Source organism: Xiphias gladius, chromosome 14, assembly GCF_016859285.1.
Source record: "Xiphias gladius isolate SHS-SW01 ecotype Sanya breed wild chromosome 14, ASM1685928v1, whole genome shotgun sequence".
NCBI classification, from domain to species: Eukaryota; Metazoa; Chordata; class Actinopteri; order Istiophoriformes; family Xiphiidae; genus Xiphias; species Xiphias gladius.
This window is the reverse complement of record NC_053413.1, coordinates 9527116-9547372: the sequence shown is the minus strand read 5'-3', so window position 1 is coordinate 9547372 and position 20257 is coordinate 9527116. Positions and strand designations below refer to the sequence as shown.

The following is a 20257-nucleotide window of genomic DNA, read 5'->3' as shown; positions in this document are numbered from 1 at the left end:
TAGACATTCACCAGTGCTGAATTTCTTTTATAAAGGAAACAATAAAACAATGAACCTTAATATTACTTTAAGTTCATGGTGACTGGTCGACTTCTAATGAGAAAAGAGCTTTACTTTATTCTTTCCATCCAGTGCCTTTTCAAAGAATTACAAGAATATAATAAAATATGCCAATAGGTGGCTCACAAGGATCTGGCTGTTTTTTGGGTTCTTCTTTACTTTTTCTAGACTCTTTCACTATAAAATATGCTCTTATTACCCTGGTGCAAGGCAACACACAGATTTTTTTTTTTTTTTTGTTCACTTGCAAATTACTTTCATTCTGTCTAAAGTAAGTTTCAGTTATATAATGAAAAAGAAAAGGAAGAATTAAATGGCTTTATAAGAATTTTTCATTAGCCTTCAAATGAATTAAAATAACCAACCAACCTTCCAGTAAAGATCACATTAAAAATGGTATTAAGAAGAGGAAAAACACTCCGGTGAACACAAAAGTGACTCAAAGTTGCTATGATGTCCTCTCTTGAACTCTGGTGACTGGAAGAAATTTTGTTACATTTTATTCCTTGCCCAACCTCATGCCCTTATAGTATTGCATTCTATATTTCAGTGTACAGTAACTAACTGTAACTGGCCCCTAAGTTAATTTGAAGTTGAAGGTTTGTCAATCATTTAAGGCGGTCACATTGCAAAGGCTACCTCTGTATTATTTTTTTGAAAGGGTAAACCAACATACAAAAACTGAGAAAATGAAATAGTATTAATGCCATAGATTGATCATTTGGAAATTCCCTTTCTCACCGAGAGTTGATACCACTCTCGTGTCCGCACGGTAAATATGAAGCCACAGCCAGCAGACCATTAGCTTAGCGTAGCTTAAAGATGAGACTGGCCTGGCTCTATCCAAAGGTAAAACCAGCACTTCTAAAGGTCATTAACACACACTAGCTCTTTTTTTTAATACATAGAAAAACTGAAGTGTAAAAACAAGTTTTAGGTGGTCTTATGTGCAACAATCTCATGGCAACTAAGAGACTCCAGGAAGTGACAGCACCTAGCAAAAAAGTAGTCTAGCACACAACTCCCGTAAAACCACAAATTGTAGTTTTTGTACTTCAGATTTTGTACACGTTAAACATAAGTGATACAGCATTTTAGTTAGTGAGCTTTAGAGCTTTAGAGCTACTCTCAGGATGATTTTGTTTGGACACAGCCTGGTTAGCTGTTTCCCTGTTTCCAGTCTCTCTGCTAGATAAGCTAACAAGTGAAATCAATCTTCTCACCTAACTCTCTGAAAAGAGAGCAAATAGTATAAATGTACTTCTGAAAAATGTCAAACTATTGAAAAGGTTTGTCAGTAAATTAAAGCTCTCAAAACAGAAAAGGTTTACTCAGCATGAACAACAGTATATATCTAAACAAAATGTTAAACCAACATGCTAGGTAATAAAATAAAAAAAAGGTGATAAAGGGAAAAAAAATAAGGATATGAAATTATGATTCGTCCATCACTGACAGGAATTCATTGAAATGTGTAAATAAACATGTTGCCTTTGATTTATACGTGCAGTTAATAGTTGGTTTGTTTGTTTTTTGCTAGATTACAGGAGAAATGTGCTAAAATATAATATTAAGGGTTTATGAAAAATGCCACCACTTTATTAGAGTCCTCATAAGCAATATATTTAACTCTAGCACAATAATTACCCAGGAAGGCAATGAAGTGAATTTTCTCATATGTGTAATGTCATTCGAAGGCACCAATAATCCTCAACTGCATTCATTAACACTGCTATCATGAGGCAATTTACTGGCTAGAAAAGAAGTTTTATTTCCTGAGTGGTGCTACTGTTTTGTTACCTTTTCTCTGCACAGATGTTCGTGTCCTGTCGTGTGACAGGGTATCAGTATTCTAGGTCAGCCCTCCAATGCTCCAGTGTGACTCAAGAATGAAAGGGCATGTACAAGGAAGAAGCAAAAATAGCAGCTGGGCCACCGAAGCCAGAGCTTTGACAAAGCTTCGGACATGTGTGCTCCCTGACCTGAATAACCAAGAGAGCAACAGAGCTCTTGACCAGGTGGACCCTACAATAGCAGATCTGAGACAATATTTTGCTAATCAAACCTGAATTAATTTAGTTTAATAAAACTCTGCTCTGAGATCATGTTTAATGTGCTGAAACGATTGCTAATGTGCCTCAGCCCCCTCGTACTCCCATGAAAGCGTGGGGGCATTTGCTGTTTCGTTTCCAAACATCTTTTCTGCAATGCCTGTCCAATTACTCACACTGGAGAGGTTTCGGTCCAATCGCTTTCTTCACTCCGGGGTTAAATGGAATTAGCAAAGCCGAGACCTCATCATCATCCGTTCCATTTTGTTTGCACTTTTTACATTCACCACCTGCCAAGTTAAATCGTTTTTCCATTTTGGAGAGACCTTCAAAGAACAATGGGCACAAAGCACTGTGTGGCCACGATCTGTTTTACACTGTGCACATCAACTACAATTCATTCTTTCACAATAAAAGGCACAGAGGAAGTAATTACTCTGTAAAAAACATTTGTCTTTTGGGGGGGGGTGCATACAGCGTGTTATCAGCTGAAACAGAAAGAAGTGTGCAGAATTTTTTAGGAGGTGCCAACGCTCTTGAGCAAAATTTGTCATTTTTATGTCATTTCAACAGAGATGATGCCAAGCTTCACATGCACACAGTCACAGACACACAGTTCTGCTTTATGCCCAAGCCTTAATGTCAAGTATGGTGAAGTTGAACCCCTTTCCCCTCACCTCCAAATGTGGGAGGAAATGACTATGTCATTCTTGACTTGTGATTACTTTGGCACTTCGCATGTTACCAGGCTAAAGGCATTTGTGTTCAGGCACATTAAAACCGCTGCCATGTCAAGCCTTTTCACATCATCTTCCTGGACAACTCAGAGTTTCTCCACCCATTTCTCATCTGCTGGATTCAGCGGGTTGATTCAGCGGATGGTTGGGGTACAAATGATCAAAATCGGCTCCATTCGTCCTAAAGCTCAGCAGGCGGCCGGGGAGAGGAGAAGGAGGGGAAGAGAATGAGTCAAACAAGAGATGACAGAGAATTTAAATAGGGAGAAGAAGCAAAGAGGCTGAATGAACGAAAATGAGACTGCTGGTTGGGGTGGTAGGAAGAAAGTTAGGGATGTGAGAAGAAGAAACTAGGATAGAGAGAGCGAGGGGAAACCAAAGGAATGTGAAAGCAAGAGAAAACGGGGGGCTGGAACTTTTCAATTACAGCACACACAGACAACAAAGACCCAGATTTCAAGGGACTATAACAGTCTGCAGCCCACAGGGAAAAGCTCATTTAGCCTCCTTCATTTCTCCTATCCTTTCTCCACGCAAATTACAAGCTGGAATATTTAATGCGTTCTTTTGTTGCACAAGCAAACGCAGGCTTGTCTATCATTACAGAGGTCCCGAATGCCAAGATCAGCTGCCGGGGGAGGCAAATCCTCTTGTAGGACCCATACCAGAAAAACAGACTCTTGCTTTAAGTTTCCAAGTGTTTCAGTTGATGGAGACAGTCCGGACGTCTGTCAGCGGCACTGACTGTGACCACAGCTATTTAGGCTTTGAAGATGTGACCCCTCGTTATTGAACTGACTCTCGAACTTTGAGCCTGAAAAAGAAAAAAATAAACATCCCCTGGCATCCTGAGGGGCGCTTGCCAAATAACATTAAAGAAAAAGGGAATCAATAGAAGCAGACTATTGATTCAACCCCATCATGGATAACAGACACTCTCCTTGCAGCCCATTTAACACAGCGAGGCCTTTGTCAATCAGGTTTTCAGTGTGAATGACAAGCATGATGACAAGATGACTTGTAAGAGCGAGACAAAGGACTCTCCTGGTATAATAGCAACAACATCAAACAACTTCTGGCTCGGGAATTTAGCTTTTTTGATTGTTGTAGTCCCCGAGGAGCAGACAAAAGAGTCTAATTAGAGATTCATCGCCTGTACCTGTCGACCCCCGTCCCCAAACACACACGCAGATCTATGTCCCTGCTATCTTCTCCGTGATAATTTGGAGGCTTGTGGCAGCTAACTTTCCTCTATAACGTCATTCAGCTTTCACATGTCTGAAAGATTTGTTGACTGTGTTGCTGCAAGGAAAGCGGAGAGGCTGGGAGGAATCCAAATCAGCATCTGTTCCTACACCTGTCTCCTCGCCAATCACTGTCTGCAAAAATGCCATTAGCAATGAGAATCCACACTTAAACGTTCTGAGTGTTTAAAGTTTTTTCTTTACAGGTCACACATTTCTTTTGCATAATTGGGATTTTAAGCACCCTTTTTACGCGCAGAAACAGTTTATCTGTGCAAATTATGATGCTTGGAGGTGGCAGACTGAGTGCATTCCTGAACTTGAATCACATCACCCAAGAAACCTGCTCTCTGATAATGGCCTGAAATTATTCCAACTGGTAAATCCAGCAATGTGCATGTCATCATAGGAGGGGATGATGTAGGCCATCCAGTCGCGCAAGCTGCAGGCTTTGAAGCTGTGGAACGGGGCAATAAAAGGAAAAAAGTAAAACACTGGGAGATCATTAAAACACTTGGAGCCTATTATCAAGCTCTTTTTAACACTTAATGTGCCACTTTCACAGATAGAAGAATACGCAGTGATGGCAAATAATGAGGATGAATGATGTGAAGGTATGGTTAATGATCAGCGCAGCCTTGATGCACAGTGCTCAGAACTTGAATCCACTCAGACTATATACATGACTCTCATCATGATGCACTTGCTCGCCCTCTTGCTATCTCACTTGGAAAAAAAAAAACTGGGGAAAGAAAAGCTCTCTGTGTTGCAGCAGGCGCTCACTCACCCACCAGCTCACTGAGCAGAGGGGGGGGGGGATAAGCAGCTCACAGGCAACATTTAGCCAGATTTTTTTTTTTTAAAGCAGCCACTTTAAGGACCAAGCAGTGCAGAAAAGAAAAAAAAAAAAGGGGATGGAGAAATCTACCTTCTCCGTTCGACGAAACATCCCTGACCGCACGGGCATCCTCAGAATGAACTCCCCCGTGTTCGTGCCTCCGCTGCTGCAACTTCCCACCGAGGAGCGCACGGATGCACGGACGCTGGAGGATCGTCTCGCCGAATAAAGTTGAGCGAGAGCGGACACGAAGTTGGAGTGGCGCTTGAAAGAGGAAGGACTCGTCGAGAGTTAATGACTTTTGTCGGATCACCGAACAGGAAAAGGTTTTATTCGCAGCTCTCGCAAGATCGGAGGAGCTCACTTTTTCTTGAGAGCGCACCGTTCGGTCCCTATTGAAAAATCAGGTAAGAGTGTTTTAGCATAAAGGAAAAAAAACAAACAAACCATTTGATCGTGCAGTTGGTCTATGAAGTCTCAAGTACTAGGTGTACAGGGAAATGTCCACATTCCACCACCCACATCTGTGCGACGCGCTACTTTTTCATCCCTCAAACCCTGTGACACCGTAACACTAACGCACTGCTCTGTCCTCCTCGCAGTCCGGAGAGAATGAGGTGTCGCTGGGTGAAGCATGAGCTGTCAGAGAATCAGTCATAAGCGGCTGTCTCTGCTATGGGAGGGGGCGGCTCTCAGCCTGTGGCTCTGCTGCTGCTGCTGCTGGACCTCCGGGGCCGCCGCCGCCGCCGCCGCCACCGCTGGAGCAGCAGCAGCCGCCGCCGGACAGGGCGACGGCGCCCCGGGCTCCCTGGGCTGGCTGCTGTCGGATAAAGGGCCCTTCCACCAGTCTCTGGAGTTCACGGAGGCTGCGGAGAGATACCAGCAGGGCTTCAGCACCAGATACAAGATCTACAGGTGAGATAGCTCTATGTTATGGGTGTGTACTGCATTTAGTGGATGTGTAATTTATTTATTTTTTTTTTGTATGGATTTATGATATGTTTTTATTTCAGGAGTTCCAGGTTTGGGCTGTGAGTGTTTGCAGGTTTTCATTTCATCCATACATGCCACTGGATCTTTTCACTGATGAGCACTTTGACCTGGAGAGGAACTAATCCGTGAAAGCAGCTGCTGTAGTGTTAGGAAAGAAAAAAACCTGCTCGCTCTCAGGATTGCCCTCACAGGTATCACACCTGCACCGAATTAGTTGCAAACTGATGAGCAAATCTGAAGAGTTACTGTAGCAAAATTGTCTTTTCCCCTCTGCCCCTGTCTTTGAGTGCACTGACCGAATGGCATCAGAACATGTATTCCTTTCTTTGGCTTTTTGATTCACAGTTTGGCATTTGATAATGCTGTTACTGTTGTTGCCTGACCCCTGCAGCTGGAGTCGATCCCACGACAGTGTGTAGACAGTTACATCCTTTCAGTGGCTTTCTGCAGAGTCCCTGAGCAACCCTTTGCTGCTGCTGCCTTTGTCTTAATATTCTTCACCAGAAAGCTTAAGGCTTGCAATGTATTCCTTCTTTGTTGCGACTGAGAGGCGTACAGTATGTCGATCAGTGCATTCCAGTCCAACATCTTTCACACAAGCAATGAGATGGGTCTGAATTAGATATTAAATATACTGCATGTTTGTGTATGATTTTGTCAAAAGTCAATGTTGGGGGATATTTTGTTGCTGTTCCTGCAGTCTTGTGTGGTTAATGAATGCTTCAGGCCTAGGACTATGTTTCTTTTCTGTGGTGGTCAGCAGATTACCAAAGAGAAAAAAATACTTTATGGTCGCATCTATGAATCAATTGGTCCATTATCTCCCCTCAGGGATCTTTTAGGTTGTGGTGTTTATCTGCTAGTGACACCTGCATTTATTCAATGGAGCTGCTGCATAAAGATCCCAATAGACCCCTGACTTGAGGCTTCTTCTTCTCCAAACCCTGTTCCATGATTAATGAAAATCACAGTAAGTGACATTGAGGGTCTTTTACCCTAAAGCAGTCGATCCTTCCACCTGTAAACTGCCTGCTTACATTTCTAACCCAAAGGCAGTTTTAAGGATTAGGGATTAAGAATTTTAAGGATGCCTCCAAAATGACACCCAACCAAGATTTAAAAAAAATAAAAAAAATAAAATAAAATACCTCCCGTAAGAAGATGGTAGCTGACAGGAGAATTGGTTTGCACCAGTTTTGAATTTCTCCACCCGTTTTGATATATTATTCATTGCCTTGTAGAGATAATATCAGGAAAAGAATAAGCTGTTGAAACACTAAAGGCATTTATTCTTAGCAATATGTCACAACTATATTTTACAGTCTCCAAAGAGTTGCAAATTCTCCATATTTTTCTAAGTGCTCTTAAATAGCCCGGGGGCCTAAACTGCTGTTCTACCCCTCTGACCTCTGTAACAGCTATAACACCCCCATGGAGATCAGTCATGCAGCAGTATGTGATTAAGCTTTTTGCTCTTAACAGCTGCTGCTTTTATAGTTTTCTTTCCCCTCCAAAGAGCTGTTTTGATCACTACTGATTGCTTACAGTACATACAGTAAACCTTCATGTTTAGATATCTGAGTACGTTCCTACAGAAAACATCCCTTTGTTTGCCATATGTGCATCCTGATGGAATAGCTGTAAGCTAAACCCTGGGCTGGATCTACTACACTCCATCTGTCCACCAGTGAGGGACACTCAGCCTGTTCCCTCGTTATGATGATTGGCTGTAATGACCCACCGCACACTGTCCCGGTTCCCAATTATTTCTCTGCAGATCGTTTTTCTCATGGCAGTGATTTGATTGCCTCCCAGGAAGAGACGGAAGTACACAGAGCAGCAGGCAGCACTGTAAAAGAGGTAGACATTAGCTGATGCTATGGAGGGAGGGAGAAACAGAGGGAGCTTCTTTTATGAGTATCTAGAGTTGAGAGAGATTTTTTTCCAAAGGGCACGGGGTAACACATGATGGCAGCTGATGATTTGGGACTTTATTTTGGCTTTGCGCCTTTCTGTAGCTTTGGGAGTTACAGCGTTGCATCGCAATACGTTCTGTTTTACCCACGCAGGAGTTATTTAAAGCTGTGACAAGCTTGTTCAGACAACACAAAGCAACAAAAATGATTCTCAACAATCAGGGGGAAGCTCCGCAATTTCCAGGGGGTACACGGAAAGATTGTTGGGTAGCTCAGCTAATTTGAAAAAGTAGAAATTTGGTTAAAAAAAAAAAAACATGTCCCCATATTTGTCATTAGGAAGAAAATAAACACATAAATATGACACCTGACTAACTAACCTGATTAAGTTTTAACACAGAAACAACACTAATCTGATTTAAATGGAGCATCTGTTTTTATCTGAAAAAAAGAAACAGTTTGACTTGAAGTTAACTTATTTGCTTTCTTGGCAAGAGTGCGATAAGAAGACTGAAAACACTAATATAAATAGGTAAACTGTTAAAGACGGACTGCACACTTAAACATGTTTTTTGAGAAGCAAACTAAATGGTATGATGAAACACATCAATGCTGATGCTGATGTTGACATTTCTCTCCAAAGTTATAAAAATCGGCGTTTCATGGGTTGAAAACGGCTCAACACGCCATACACTGTTTATTATTTTTAAAACAAGAATCTTAATGCCCTCTAATCAGAGGTGGACAGCCCACCTCCCCCAGTACCTGTCCTCAAGTGAGAGTCTGTGAAACTGCGCTCATTTTCAAATATATATACTGATCAAGACTCATCATTCACAGGATTTAACACTAGTTTTTTTTAACCCTCTACTTAGTATTTTGAAATTTTGGTGCAAAGCGATCTGACTTGTGCTTTTGACGGCTGTGCTTTTGACGGCTGTACAGCTACTGCATTCTTTCCCTTCAGACCCTCATATGGCTCGGCAATGGTTGCAGATGGCAGGAGGTCCCTCGACAGCAACACACAGCTATGTATGTTTGCAACTGGCATTTTTCACGATATGCTCGGCATGCTCGGCTCTGATAGCTCTGGCTTTCGGACATTACTGGGGCTGGAGCCAGTGGCCCAGATTGATACAGCTTGGCACCACTATGGTCCTCCACAACACTAATGTCCACTTCAGGGGATTCTGGAGGAGAACAGACCTCTACCTCAGAAGAGCCCTCTAGCATGGGTGCCTTGCGGTCACGGAGAAACTCCTGCCTCACCCCCATCTCTCCTTCCACCCTCCCCTCTTCAGCCCTTTGCCAACGTTTTAGCATTTTTTAAATTCATGGTGTGGGTGGAGTCAGGCTCAGAGCTGGGGGCGAAGTTACACTTTAAGGTACAGCAAGCTATCTTAGCTTAGCATAAAGATTGGGAGAAACAGCTAGCCTGGCTCTGTACAAAGTTAACAATATCCACCAACCAACACCTCTAAAGCTCACACATTAACATGTTCTATCTTTTTTGTTTAATCCACACAAGAAAAGATGGGAATGCTATGCTAACCAGCTGCTTCCTGGTTTTTAACAGCAGACGAAAAACATAGTTTTTTTTAACTAGATAGTTTAAAAAAAAGTGCTTCTCATTTATTAGAGGCATTTTATTAGAGCTCTTCAGGGGACTTCACAGCTTCATCATGCAATAATGTATGCGCATGTATGTGTTTGTGTAGTACCTCAAATTATGTAACACACACATTCACCTACTCCTTTGCTTTCAGCGCAGCTTCTTAATCAGCAGCCTGGCGCCTTATACACAGCTAAAGGTCTCAATCAAGTGGGCAAAATTTGTGTCTGTGTGTGTGTGTGTGTGTGTGTGTGTGTGTGTGTGTGTGTGTGTGTGTGTGTGTGTGTGTGTGTGTGTGTGTGTGTGTGTGTGTTATTGTGTTGCCAGGGAGTTTGGTCGATGGAAGGTAAACAGCCTGGCAGTAGAGAAGAGGGACAGTTTTGGTGGCAGTGGTGGTTTGGCTCTGCCCCTCGACCCCGACTTCATGCACACCATCCGCCAGCTGGGGAGGCGGCCAACCCTCCAGGCGATTACAGAGAGTCTAATCAAGAAGTATGGCACCCACCTCCTCCTCTCTGCCACTCTGGGAGGTACAGTAGAGTACGCCGAGCTTCAAAGCAAGCCTTCTTCACACAGCTTCTAATGTGATTTTTTTTCCTTTTTTTTTTCAGCACATGGGGCACCAGCTTTACCGTCTGTTGCTTTCTAAACAACAAAGCATGTAATAATTTTTGTGGATCAGTGTTTTTTAGCTCACAAAAACCTCAAATCACCCTGGTTAAGTGTAGAAAAAAATAAATTGCAAAAGGCGGCAAAAGACTGATTTAATATTTTTTGTTTGGCTGTCAAAGCGGTGGTTCACTAAACAGAGCTTCATACTGTTGTACAACAGTATTATTTATATACAGTTGGCTTATCTTTGCTTTCTTTAATAAATCATTATAGCAAGTATTTTTTATTAGAAGAAGTGAAAGCATGGTTATGAAAAATGTATGCTGTACGAAAATAACACAGATCTGAAGGCATTATCCAAAATGCACATTTTTGCTACAAACAGTTAAGAGCAATGTACAGTGCCTTATACAGTCTGGGATTATGTTGACGCTTGGTTTTGTATCATTTCCACAAGTACAGTAACTGGCCAAAAATGATCAGTAACGTACGGCCTGTTCAGATCTGTCATAGAAAAGACAAAGATACAATCCTCTCCTCTGACAGCAGAATGCAACACAGAAAGTTTTAATAACAGAACGCAACTCTTCTATCTCACCTGGAACACTTTGAGAGACGTAGCTGATGCTTTGTTTTTCATTTTTGACAAATGTAATTCAGATGATTAAAATAATTAAGGGAACCTTAGCAAAGATATTGAATAAGCTCTTGAGGAGATAAATAGATGCAGAGACCTTGTCTGTGCCTTTTCCTCCAATCATGCAAACCATCAGTTCCCCCACAGCATTTTATCACTACTGCACTTTTCTATCTGATCTGAAAAGATACTAATGAAAGGTGATTAGTGCTGCTCTGTCAGAGCTAATGAAGCTCTCCTTCCTTCTGCCTGACTGTCACCAGGGGAGGAGTCTTTGACGATATTCGTGGACAAAAGGAAGCTGAGCCAGGAGTCTTCACCTTCGGGGGCCGAGGGTAGCCGTAGCAGCAACAGGGACTCAAACACTACGGGGACAGTGACCCTGGAGGCCCTACACCAGCTGGCTGCTTCCTATTTCACCGACAGAGAGAGCACCCTGCGCAGGCTGCACCACCTCCAGATTGCATCCACTGCTATACGGGTAAGTGGAAGTAAAAAAAAAAAACTAAATCCAGCAGTCTGCTGGGAGATGAAACACCACATACTCACTGCCTGAAGGCAGCAGAGTTGTTCCCCAGCAGTGATTTGGATTCTTAGCCTCCAGCATTTATGCATGGGAATGGCAAGATATGAAGCATTGAGTTGAACTGGCTGTGGGTTCAGCTGAGGTTACTGCACATGTATGAATGACTTGTTCGGTCTTCAGAGACAGATTGGGATTCAGTCTAGATCAATAAATAAATGCATACACACGTCAATTGGTTAAAATACTGGCTTAACTTTACCCTGTACCAATGGGTTGTTTTTACCCAGTGAAAGCATTTTATATTAAGATATTAAGTGAACCCATTATCGTGTTGGTGCCATTTTGACCAAGTGATTTTTAGTTCGTACAGGCCCTCATTATTTTAACAATATGCAAAATTTATGTATTTGTTATTTTTTAAATGAGACTGAGATCAGTGGTTGAAGAAGTATTCAGATAATTTACTTAAATAAAAGTAGCAATATGAAACTATAAAAATACTCAGTGAGACTCTTGCAAATGTTACTCATAGTAAGTAAATGTTACATAAGTTTTGGCAACAAAATGTACTTAAAAACAACAATTTATCACCAGCTTAAACCTTTTTTCCTGACCTTCTTCGTTTTAACTTCTTACCTTGCTAGAGTGACGTGTGAGTGTACTCCAGGGTGAGTCAGTACACTGTCACGTCACTGCTGGGTGTGGTTACAGATGGAACAGACTTGAAACTTTAACCAGAGATGGCAATAAAACACCGTTTTTTTTAAAGTATCAGAAGTGAAAGTAATTTCGCATTATGCAGAATGACCCTTGTCAGCGTTACTGGATCTATATTTTTGATGCATTAACATGCAATCAGTACTTTAATGTTGAAATTGGTTGAGGTGGGGCTAATTTAAACTCCTTTTTATACTGCTGGGTAGTTTAATCTGCAACAATGCATCCAATTTTACTAACAGATAATATATATTGTATGTAAAATCTTAATCCGAAAAGTAACTAGTAACTATAGCTTTAAAATAAAAATAGTGAAGCAAAATGTCAAATATTTATCTCTGAAGTGTAGTGGAATAGAAGTATATATAGTATAAATAGGAAATACTCAAATAAAGTTCAAAATGGTAAATGTTACTTTCCACCTGTGTGTAAAGAAAAAGTTTTAATTCATGATACTCTAATTGCTCTACTTGAAGATAACATGCACAAACAAATACTTTAATACCAGCTCAGAGAATTTATTTCCATAATTTTTTTTAATCCAGTAGGATTAAGAGCAAATGCTTATTTACAGAATTGGCCCGACACCCAGAGATTCAACTGTCTTACCTGCAGGGGGGTAGCAAGACTGTCTCTCCTGTTTTTTCTCTCTTCAACATACAGTTTATTGTAACAGAAAACTTGTGTGTGCAGAAGAAAATTGGAAATAGAATCTCATTTGGTTTGTATCAGACCGTTAAATGAATTCTTTTATATCAAGATTGCAAACGTGTCTTTGCTAACCACACATTACAGACTAATTAACAGTTTTTAAGCAGCAGAAAAACAATAAAAATACTACATAAAGGGTTTCTAAGACTTCATCTCTCCGGTAGCAAGTTTTAAAGAGCAGAGTGAAGAAGCAGACCAGAGCAGCAGTTGTGCGTCCTGTAGTATAAAACACCATTCATCCATTTTATCATCTGAAGTGGCTATTAGAGTGTTCACATTAATCAGCCCACGGGGCAAACGTAGATTCTAAAGTGAGTAGCCACTGATGAAGACAAGTGTCCCCCCCCCCCCCCGAACTGAGAGCGTGTTCCTCTGGTTCTGCATCAGCTTGATAGATTAAAGATATCATTCCATTAATTTCCAGCCGGGCTGACTTCCATTCATTTGGCACTTTGCAGCATTTGTGGAGTTCAGACAGATTGAGGATCAGAGCAAGAGCGAGAGAGGGGGAGAGGGAGATGAATACTGTATTTTATGAGGGATGTAAAGCAGCACCTGCGATACACAGCCATTCATTAAAATCACATATGGTACTGGGGATTCAGTGAGAAACAGGAAGGACTCTGAGCATAAATGTATGCTAATACACAGTAAGATATGTGGTTTTGTGTTTCAGTGTGTCACAACTTCTAACTGTGACATCAAGATTAATTACATTTGGAAATTATGTAAGCAGAAATCCGTTTAAAGTTTTTCAGTTGGAGGGAAGTTGATTTCTTCTCTCAGATCAGAACAAATTATTCTGTGTGAGGAAAGAAAGCTTTCTAATTGAAGACCTTTTCAATATTACTTCACAGTGACTCACTGCATTCAAAATTCATTTGAAGCATAAAGTGACTTTGTCGAGGCTTTTTATGAGTCAGTACATACAGGTCATGCAAAGTGACGCGACTGACGACTGTCTCCACTGACTAAACTAAGATTACCCACTATCTGTTCTCTATATTTAATGTGGGGAAACACATCCAATCTCAATAGAAGACAAAACCAGCACAGTCACAACTAAGCTTATGACAAAAAAGACACAATCACCAGACAAGGCGTTTATAAATTACTGTATTCTCTCAAAATTCTTGTAGGTGACAGAAACCAGAACTGGGCCACTTGGATGCAGCAACTATGACAATCTGGACACAGTCAGCTCTGTACTGGTTCACAGTCCGGAAAACAAGGTGCAGCTACAAGGTAAAATCTGCTCCCTAAATCATACTGGTGGCATCTTGCTGTGTTTTTGTGATCTCCCGTTGCTGTATTTGTTATAACAAGCTCTTTCTAAATGAACACTGATAGAGTTTGACACAGATTTCTGATTTTTTGGTGTTTGGTCTCTAAAGGAATAGCTTGGTATTTTGGAAGACACACTTATTTGCTGTCTTACAGAGTTAGATCAATACCACTCTCATTTCCGTATCTTAAATATGCAGCCAAGCCAGGAGATGTTTAGCTTAGTTTAGCACAAAGACTAAGTTGAGCTAATAAATCGCTTTTACACTTTGGTTTTGTATCCGTTAAACAAACGACATGCTGTAAAACATGCTAATTAGGGAAATTTAAATGTGCTAGTGAGCAGATTTCGTTTCCAGTGGACAGAGCCAGGCTATTTCTGCATGTTTTCAGTCTTTGTGCTAAGCTAACTGGCTGCTGTAGCCTTACCAAACAAATATGAGAGTGGTATCAATCTTCTCATCTAACTCTCGACAAGAAAACAGATGAGCATACATCCCAAAATGTCAGAGTATAACTAAAGGATACATCTGCCAATATTCTATATTTTTCTCTGACTGGCTATGTGTCTATGTGTCTCTCAGTTCTTTCCAACTTCCCTGCCTTGTCCTTGGATTCCAGCCCCTATAGCAGCCCATTCTTTACTACTTAAAACATAAATCTCAAAATCAGTATTTTTCTAAAACACTTGGGCACTGTAGTTTTTAAAAAAAGGTTAATCAAGCCTGACCTGGTCCTGTTTTTCACACTTCACAGGGCTGCAGGTCATCTTACCCGGCTATTTACAAAGCTACTTTATTCAGGCGGCTCTCAGCTACATTGGCTGTAAATCTGAGGGCGAGTTTGTTTGCCAGAACAGTGACTGCTGGTGTGAGTGCAGCGTGGGCTTCCCTCAGTGTAACTGTCCTCGCTCTGACCTGGACACTCTGGAAAACAACCTGCTGCGCATCAGAGACTCCTGGAGGTTGACCAACCAGGAGTTCGAGGAATCCGGTGAGTCATGGATTTTAATTTACTGTGACCCTCCAAGATGGGACTTGAAAATGTCAGTGTAACTGGTGCTTTCAAAAACCCAGAGGTGGACCATTGGCTTTTAAAATCTTTCTCAGAATTCTGGAGTTAAGAATACAGGTGATTTTTTTAACCGGAAAAGAATAAACTTAGACTTGGATTTAAGAGCTAACATGAACTTAAACACATCTTGCTTTTGTTGAAAAATAATTCTTGGCTGTCAAATACTGGCAGCTGCCAGAGACTGAATCAAGAGATCTGTCAGTCATTGTGTCGAATCAAATGATGGTTCTGGTGCTCAAGGTGCTCAGGGCTCTAGTGTATGAAAATACACAGACCTTTTTAGAGATGTCTGTTCTGATGTCTGTCTGAAGTAAATAAAAGACATAGTTCGACGTTTTAGGAAAACTACTAATTTGCTTTCTTACCGAGCGTTAGGTGAGAAGATTGATACCACTTGTGTGTCTGCACTGTAAATATCAAACACATGATTTCTTGTTTGTATATCCCGTACAAAAGCCACCGTGTAAAAATAGTCCAGCACATAACCCCTGTAAAGCGACAACAGCTGCAGCTTCATTTTTACCATGCAGACATGTGGGTGGTATCAATCTTCTCATCTTACACTAGTCAAAATAGTGAGAACACCGTTTTTCCCAAAATGTCAAACTATTACTTTAAATTAAGTCAGTAACTTAAAGTTAAGTAAATTCAGTGATTGAAAGCTCTGAAAATGGACTAGGCTGCTTCCACATACATTTTATTCAACCAAAAAAGGTAGACCAACATCCAAAAAGTAAAATAAAAGAGACAATAAGGGGAATAAATTAAGGATATAAAATTAAGATGCCAAAATGTTAAATTATTGCTTTAAGGTGTTCCCGTAACTACTAGAGTTAAAGCGCCACCTCGCTTATCATCATGGTTGGTGAACGTAACAGCGCAACAGTTTGGAGCTCGTTCATTCATTGTCTGACATTGACTGAAAGGTCTGATTCAAAGTACACACTGTGTTTTCCTCTTTCAGAGCCCCTATAGTAATGTCCCTCCACTCTACACACTGCAAAAAAGCATCTAAAGAAATAGCAATTACACAAAGCCTGGCCTGTGCCCAACACCCAGTAATGTATTATTGCATTAATTTTGAGACAGTGCTATAATTACCATAAATACACTATACCGTTAGGGGGATTAGTTGCCTTAACTGGCTCTTTACACAGACATTTGCAGCAAGTCTGTTAAGATTGTTTCGTGGCATAAATCAAGAGGAGGAACCAGGAGAGGAAACAGAGTCTACTACTATATTATTATAGTATCGTGGTAGGATGTAGTGATGTTTAAAAAAAAAAAAGAACATACATTTCATTACATCTGGCACAAACATCCACATCCACTTGGATTCAAGGATGAACTGATTGGTTTTTGGTGGTCAAAGGTCAAGGTCACTGTGGCCTCACAAAACCCGTTTTTGGCCATAACTCCAAAATTCATGCGCTTTTTTACACCCATGCCACATGACAAAATACACTTGATACCTTTTATCAAATGTTTTCAAAGTCTTCACTACATAAATTATATGGACAAGGTGGTAGTTCTAGACCGAAACGCTTTTTGGTTTATGTTTGACACAAGTGACTACTGTTGCAGTGGCAAGCTGCCTTACTTTCACATTGTTGAAGGCAGGAACACTAACTTTGCTTTCAGTGTCATTCATGTCTAATTACAAACTAGTTACTTTGAAGGGTACAGTGCTGTATGCTGGTGGTGTAACAGGTGGTGATTAAAATATATCTGTTCAGACAAACAAAATATGAAAGGAGTTTGTCCTCTAACATGCTGATGAGATCAGATCCCTGCAAAGAAAATCAAAAATAATAAAACATGCTATTTCTGCAGGTTGCAGCTGTTACTTCTCCTCTTGAGCTGTTTGCTTTTCTGGGACAAACAATGAGGAGTAGGCAGTTTTTTTTTGGATATTGTTACCCTGCGGCTCATAACCACAGGCAGAGTTTACTTATTCATGTTCTTTTTCCTACCAGAGGAGTTCCAAAGCTTTGTTGGGAAACTGCCAACCCATTATGCTGTAAACACATCTGTCGTGGAACACTTGTGGAGGACAGATGCCAGCCTGCTCCAGCGCTACAGGCAGCTGGAGACCGGTAGCAACCAGCTTTTCACCAAAGCTCGCCGCACCGCTAACAAGCTCTACAGCCTCAGCAAGAGGTGCCGAAAACAGCCCAAAATAGTCCTGCAGAGGCCGAGGTAAGAAGCACGACAGGAAGAAGAGGGAGGAATATTTATACTGCAGCCTGTTAACCCAAGGTGCTCCCCAAAACTTCTAATTATGAAAATGATTTATGCGACAGGAGCTGGGAGAAAGCAGCGAAGTGAGACAGTACTTATTAGAAGGCACTTGAGGAAAAGTAGTTGTGGAGCGAGGTGAAAAGTGCTGACAGGAGCAAACCTGCTTCACTGTTCCAGCGGGGGAAAAGACAAACGGGATCATGTTTGGCCAAACAGACACGTTTCACTGTCTGCAGGTTTAAACTGCAGTAGAATCAATCCAGCATCTTAAAATTCACATCCAGGATTTTAAGCAGCCACATTGCTGTCCACAGCAATACTCTGTGCTTATATCTACTCCAGTATTTTTTACTGTTAGAGCTGCTGTTTCAGCAGCACTCCCACCTGGATGCTCTATTTCAGCGGCCGATCAGCGAACACTGTGGTTATAACTTCACTCAGATTTATGCCTCTCTCATGAACACTCTATGTTGATAGCTATTTCTGGCAGAGAAATTAACTAAATGACACAATCCATCAGTGTGCTTGTCAGGCTGTAGGCACTGCCTCCTCAGTCTACAATCCAATTACACTTCTTTATCACACCCCTTCTGCTTGTAAAAAATAAATTCAGCAGTGGTTTAGGGTTAGTAGATGGGTCAGTTTTTGTGTGTGTGTGTGTGTGTGTGTGTGTGTGTGTGTGTGTGTGTGTGTGTGTGTGTGTGTGTGTGTGTGTGTGTGTGTGTGTGTGTGTGTGTGTGTGTGTGTGTCTCTGTGAAACAAGATAGTGGTATTTGGGTTGACATTAAGAGTATGTATGGGTATGATGTGTGCATGAATCCGTGTGTGTCATCACCTCCCATCTGCTCCACAGAAGGGGAATTCAATAGATGAAAATATTCATTTTAATCTGATTCTGCTTCTGTAACTCCAGCTGAGCCTTAGTTTGGCTCAAATTGTTTTTGCTGCACATCAAAACAACACGTTATTTGTGAAAGGCAGGATTAATCTTGTTGGGCAAAACATTTCCTTCATTGCGTAATCACAAAAACATGAAAAAGACCCAAAGTGACAAATATAAATTCCTGTAATAGCCAGTACAGCAGTATAGTAACTCTAAAGCTGAAGTGTTTAACACAGCTGTTGTCTCTCCTTTAGGCCTCTGCACTTCTGGTTGAGCTACGCCCTCTCCATTTTATACTGCAGTGAGAACAACCAGGTTGGTGTTTACAGTGACAAAAGCCGCAGCTGCTCCTGCCCCTACAACCATCCGCCGTGTCAGGGCCTCATTCCCTGTTCTGTGGGCGACGGTGCCCGCTGTGCCTCCTGTTCCACAGAGAACCGGACACGATGCTCCAGCTGTAACCCCGGCTTCATCCTGACCCAGGGGGCCTGCCGGCCTGCCGTGCCTGACCCTACAGACCCCTACCTAGGATTGGAGAGCGACCGAGACTTGCAGGATCTAGAGCTGCGCTACCTGCTCCAGCGGCGCGACCCACGCATCTCTCTGCATGCCGTGTTTGTGAGCAATGACGTGCGTATAAACACGTGGTTTGACCCATCCTGGAGGAAAAGAATGCTGCTCACCCTCAAGAGCAACCGGTTGAAGTCCAACCGTGTTCATATGCTCCTCGGACTCGCCCTCCAGTTTTGCCTCACTAGGAACAGCACCCTAGAGCCAGCGCTGTCTCTGTTTGTGAATCCCTTCGGGGGCAGCCATTCAGAGAGCTGGACCATGCCTATAGGCCAGCACGGTTACCCTGACTGGGAGCGGACCAAGCTGGATATCCCTTTGGACTGCTATAATTGGACGTTGACTTTTGGGAACAGATGGAAGAGCTTTTTTGAGACGGTTCACTTCTACCTGAGGAGTCGTATGAGGGACTCTGTGGGAATGACAGTAGGGAACAAAAACACAACTGTGTACTATGAGCCTCTGGAAGAGACAGAGCCGTCCAACAACATCGGCTACATGAAAGTGAACAGCATGCAGCTGTTTGGCTACAGCGTGCACTTTGACCCAGAGGCAATCCAGGACCTGATCCTGCAAATAGACTACCCGTACACTCAGGGATCACAGGACTCGGCCCTGCTGCAGCTGGTGGAGCTGCGCTACAGAGTTAACCGTCTCTCACCGCCAGGGGCCCCACATGTGGATCTGTTCGCCTGTCTGCTCCGCCACAGACTCAAACTGCCCAGCGCAGACGTGACCAGGATACTCACTGCCCTGCAAGCTTTCAGTGCCAGACAACCAAACTACGTGGAGTACGAGGCAAATAAACTGTGTAGTTAATGGCCACTATTTGATGTTTTGTACTATTTCCTTGCCACAGACAGGCCTGTATCCTTTGTCAGCTGGATCAATTTATGTGAATTGTGTGGTATGTTGTTCAAGGCTTTGTTGTACATACACTATGTGCAATTAAATTTGATGTTTTTATAATTTCAGTGTAGTTTTATGGATTAAAGTTAAACTTTGTTTTCAAATCTTAACTATTTCTCTACAACATTAAATATTAATTCCTAAATAAGCAATAATCCAGTTAAAGTTTAGGGAAAAGCATCCTTAGTTATTAGTGGTGGTCATAGTAAGAGCTTGATTGAGAAAATGGATTGTCAGGGCCTTTATTATTTTTATCATGTTACATTTTAATCATGCATACACAAACACTAAACAGAAAACTCTGGCATGGATGAAAATATCCTCATAGCCCTCCTAGTTTGTCTTACACTATTACCATCTATCTCACCGGAGAGTCGTAGTGGTGTGTGCTGTGTTGTTTTTGCCCATCTGGAGCCTCCGAACACAAGGTCTCCATTCTCCGTTGAGGGAACAGCCTTGGCGCAGATTACTAAGTATATAGTGAGAGAAGGGAGGGTCTGGAGCCGTCCTCTGTTCCTCCGCCGTCCCCGTCCGCCATTCACAGTTACTGTGATAGATGAGCTGGTTAACCGCAGAGACATGCCCAGCATCAAACAGCAGTAAACTAGGTATCAGTGGCAAGGATAGTACTCTCTTCAAGCG

General features: G+C 41.9%; 1 protein-coding gene across 1 annotated transcript; it reads left to right on the top strand.

The window, feature by feature from the left end:
* Positions 1–5273: 5273 nt before the first annotated feature.
* On the top strand, positions 5274–19622 carry LOC120799129 (BMP/retinoic acid-inducible neural-specific protein 3-like). The gene is made up of 8 exons (XM_040144056.1): positions 5274–5337; positions 5533–5845; positions 9779–9981; positions 10964–11181; positions 13794–13899; positions 14695–14931; positions 16989–17211; positions 18391–19622. The coding sequence occupies exons 2-8, from the start codon at positions 5565–5567 to the stop codon at positions 19523–19525; spliced, it is 2403 nt and encodes an 800-aa protein (XP_039999990.1). The 5' UTR covers positions 5274–5337; positions 5533–5564; the 3' UTR covers positions 19526–19622.
* The last annotated feature ends 635 nt before the right edge of the window (positions 19623–20257 follow it).

What these genes read in the sequence shown, in the direction of transcription:
- LOC120799129 (XM_040144056.1), top strand. Translation starts at nt 5,565, where the DNA reads ATGAGCTGTCAGAGAATCAGTCATAAGCGGCTGTCTCTGCTATGGGAG. An exon ending in CCTCTCTGCCACTCTGGGAG is followed by an intron (nt 9,982 to 10,963) that starts GTACAGTAGAGT and finishes GACTGTCACCAG; the next exon opens with GGGAGGAGTCTTTGACGATA. An exon ending in AAACAAGGTGCAGCTACAAG is followed by an intron (nt 13,900 to 14,694) that starts GTAAAATCTGCT and finishes CACACTTCACAG; the next exon opens with GGCTGCAGGTCATCTTACCC.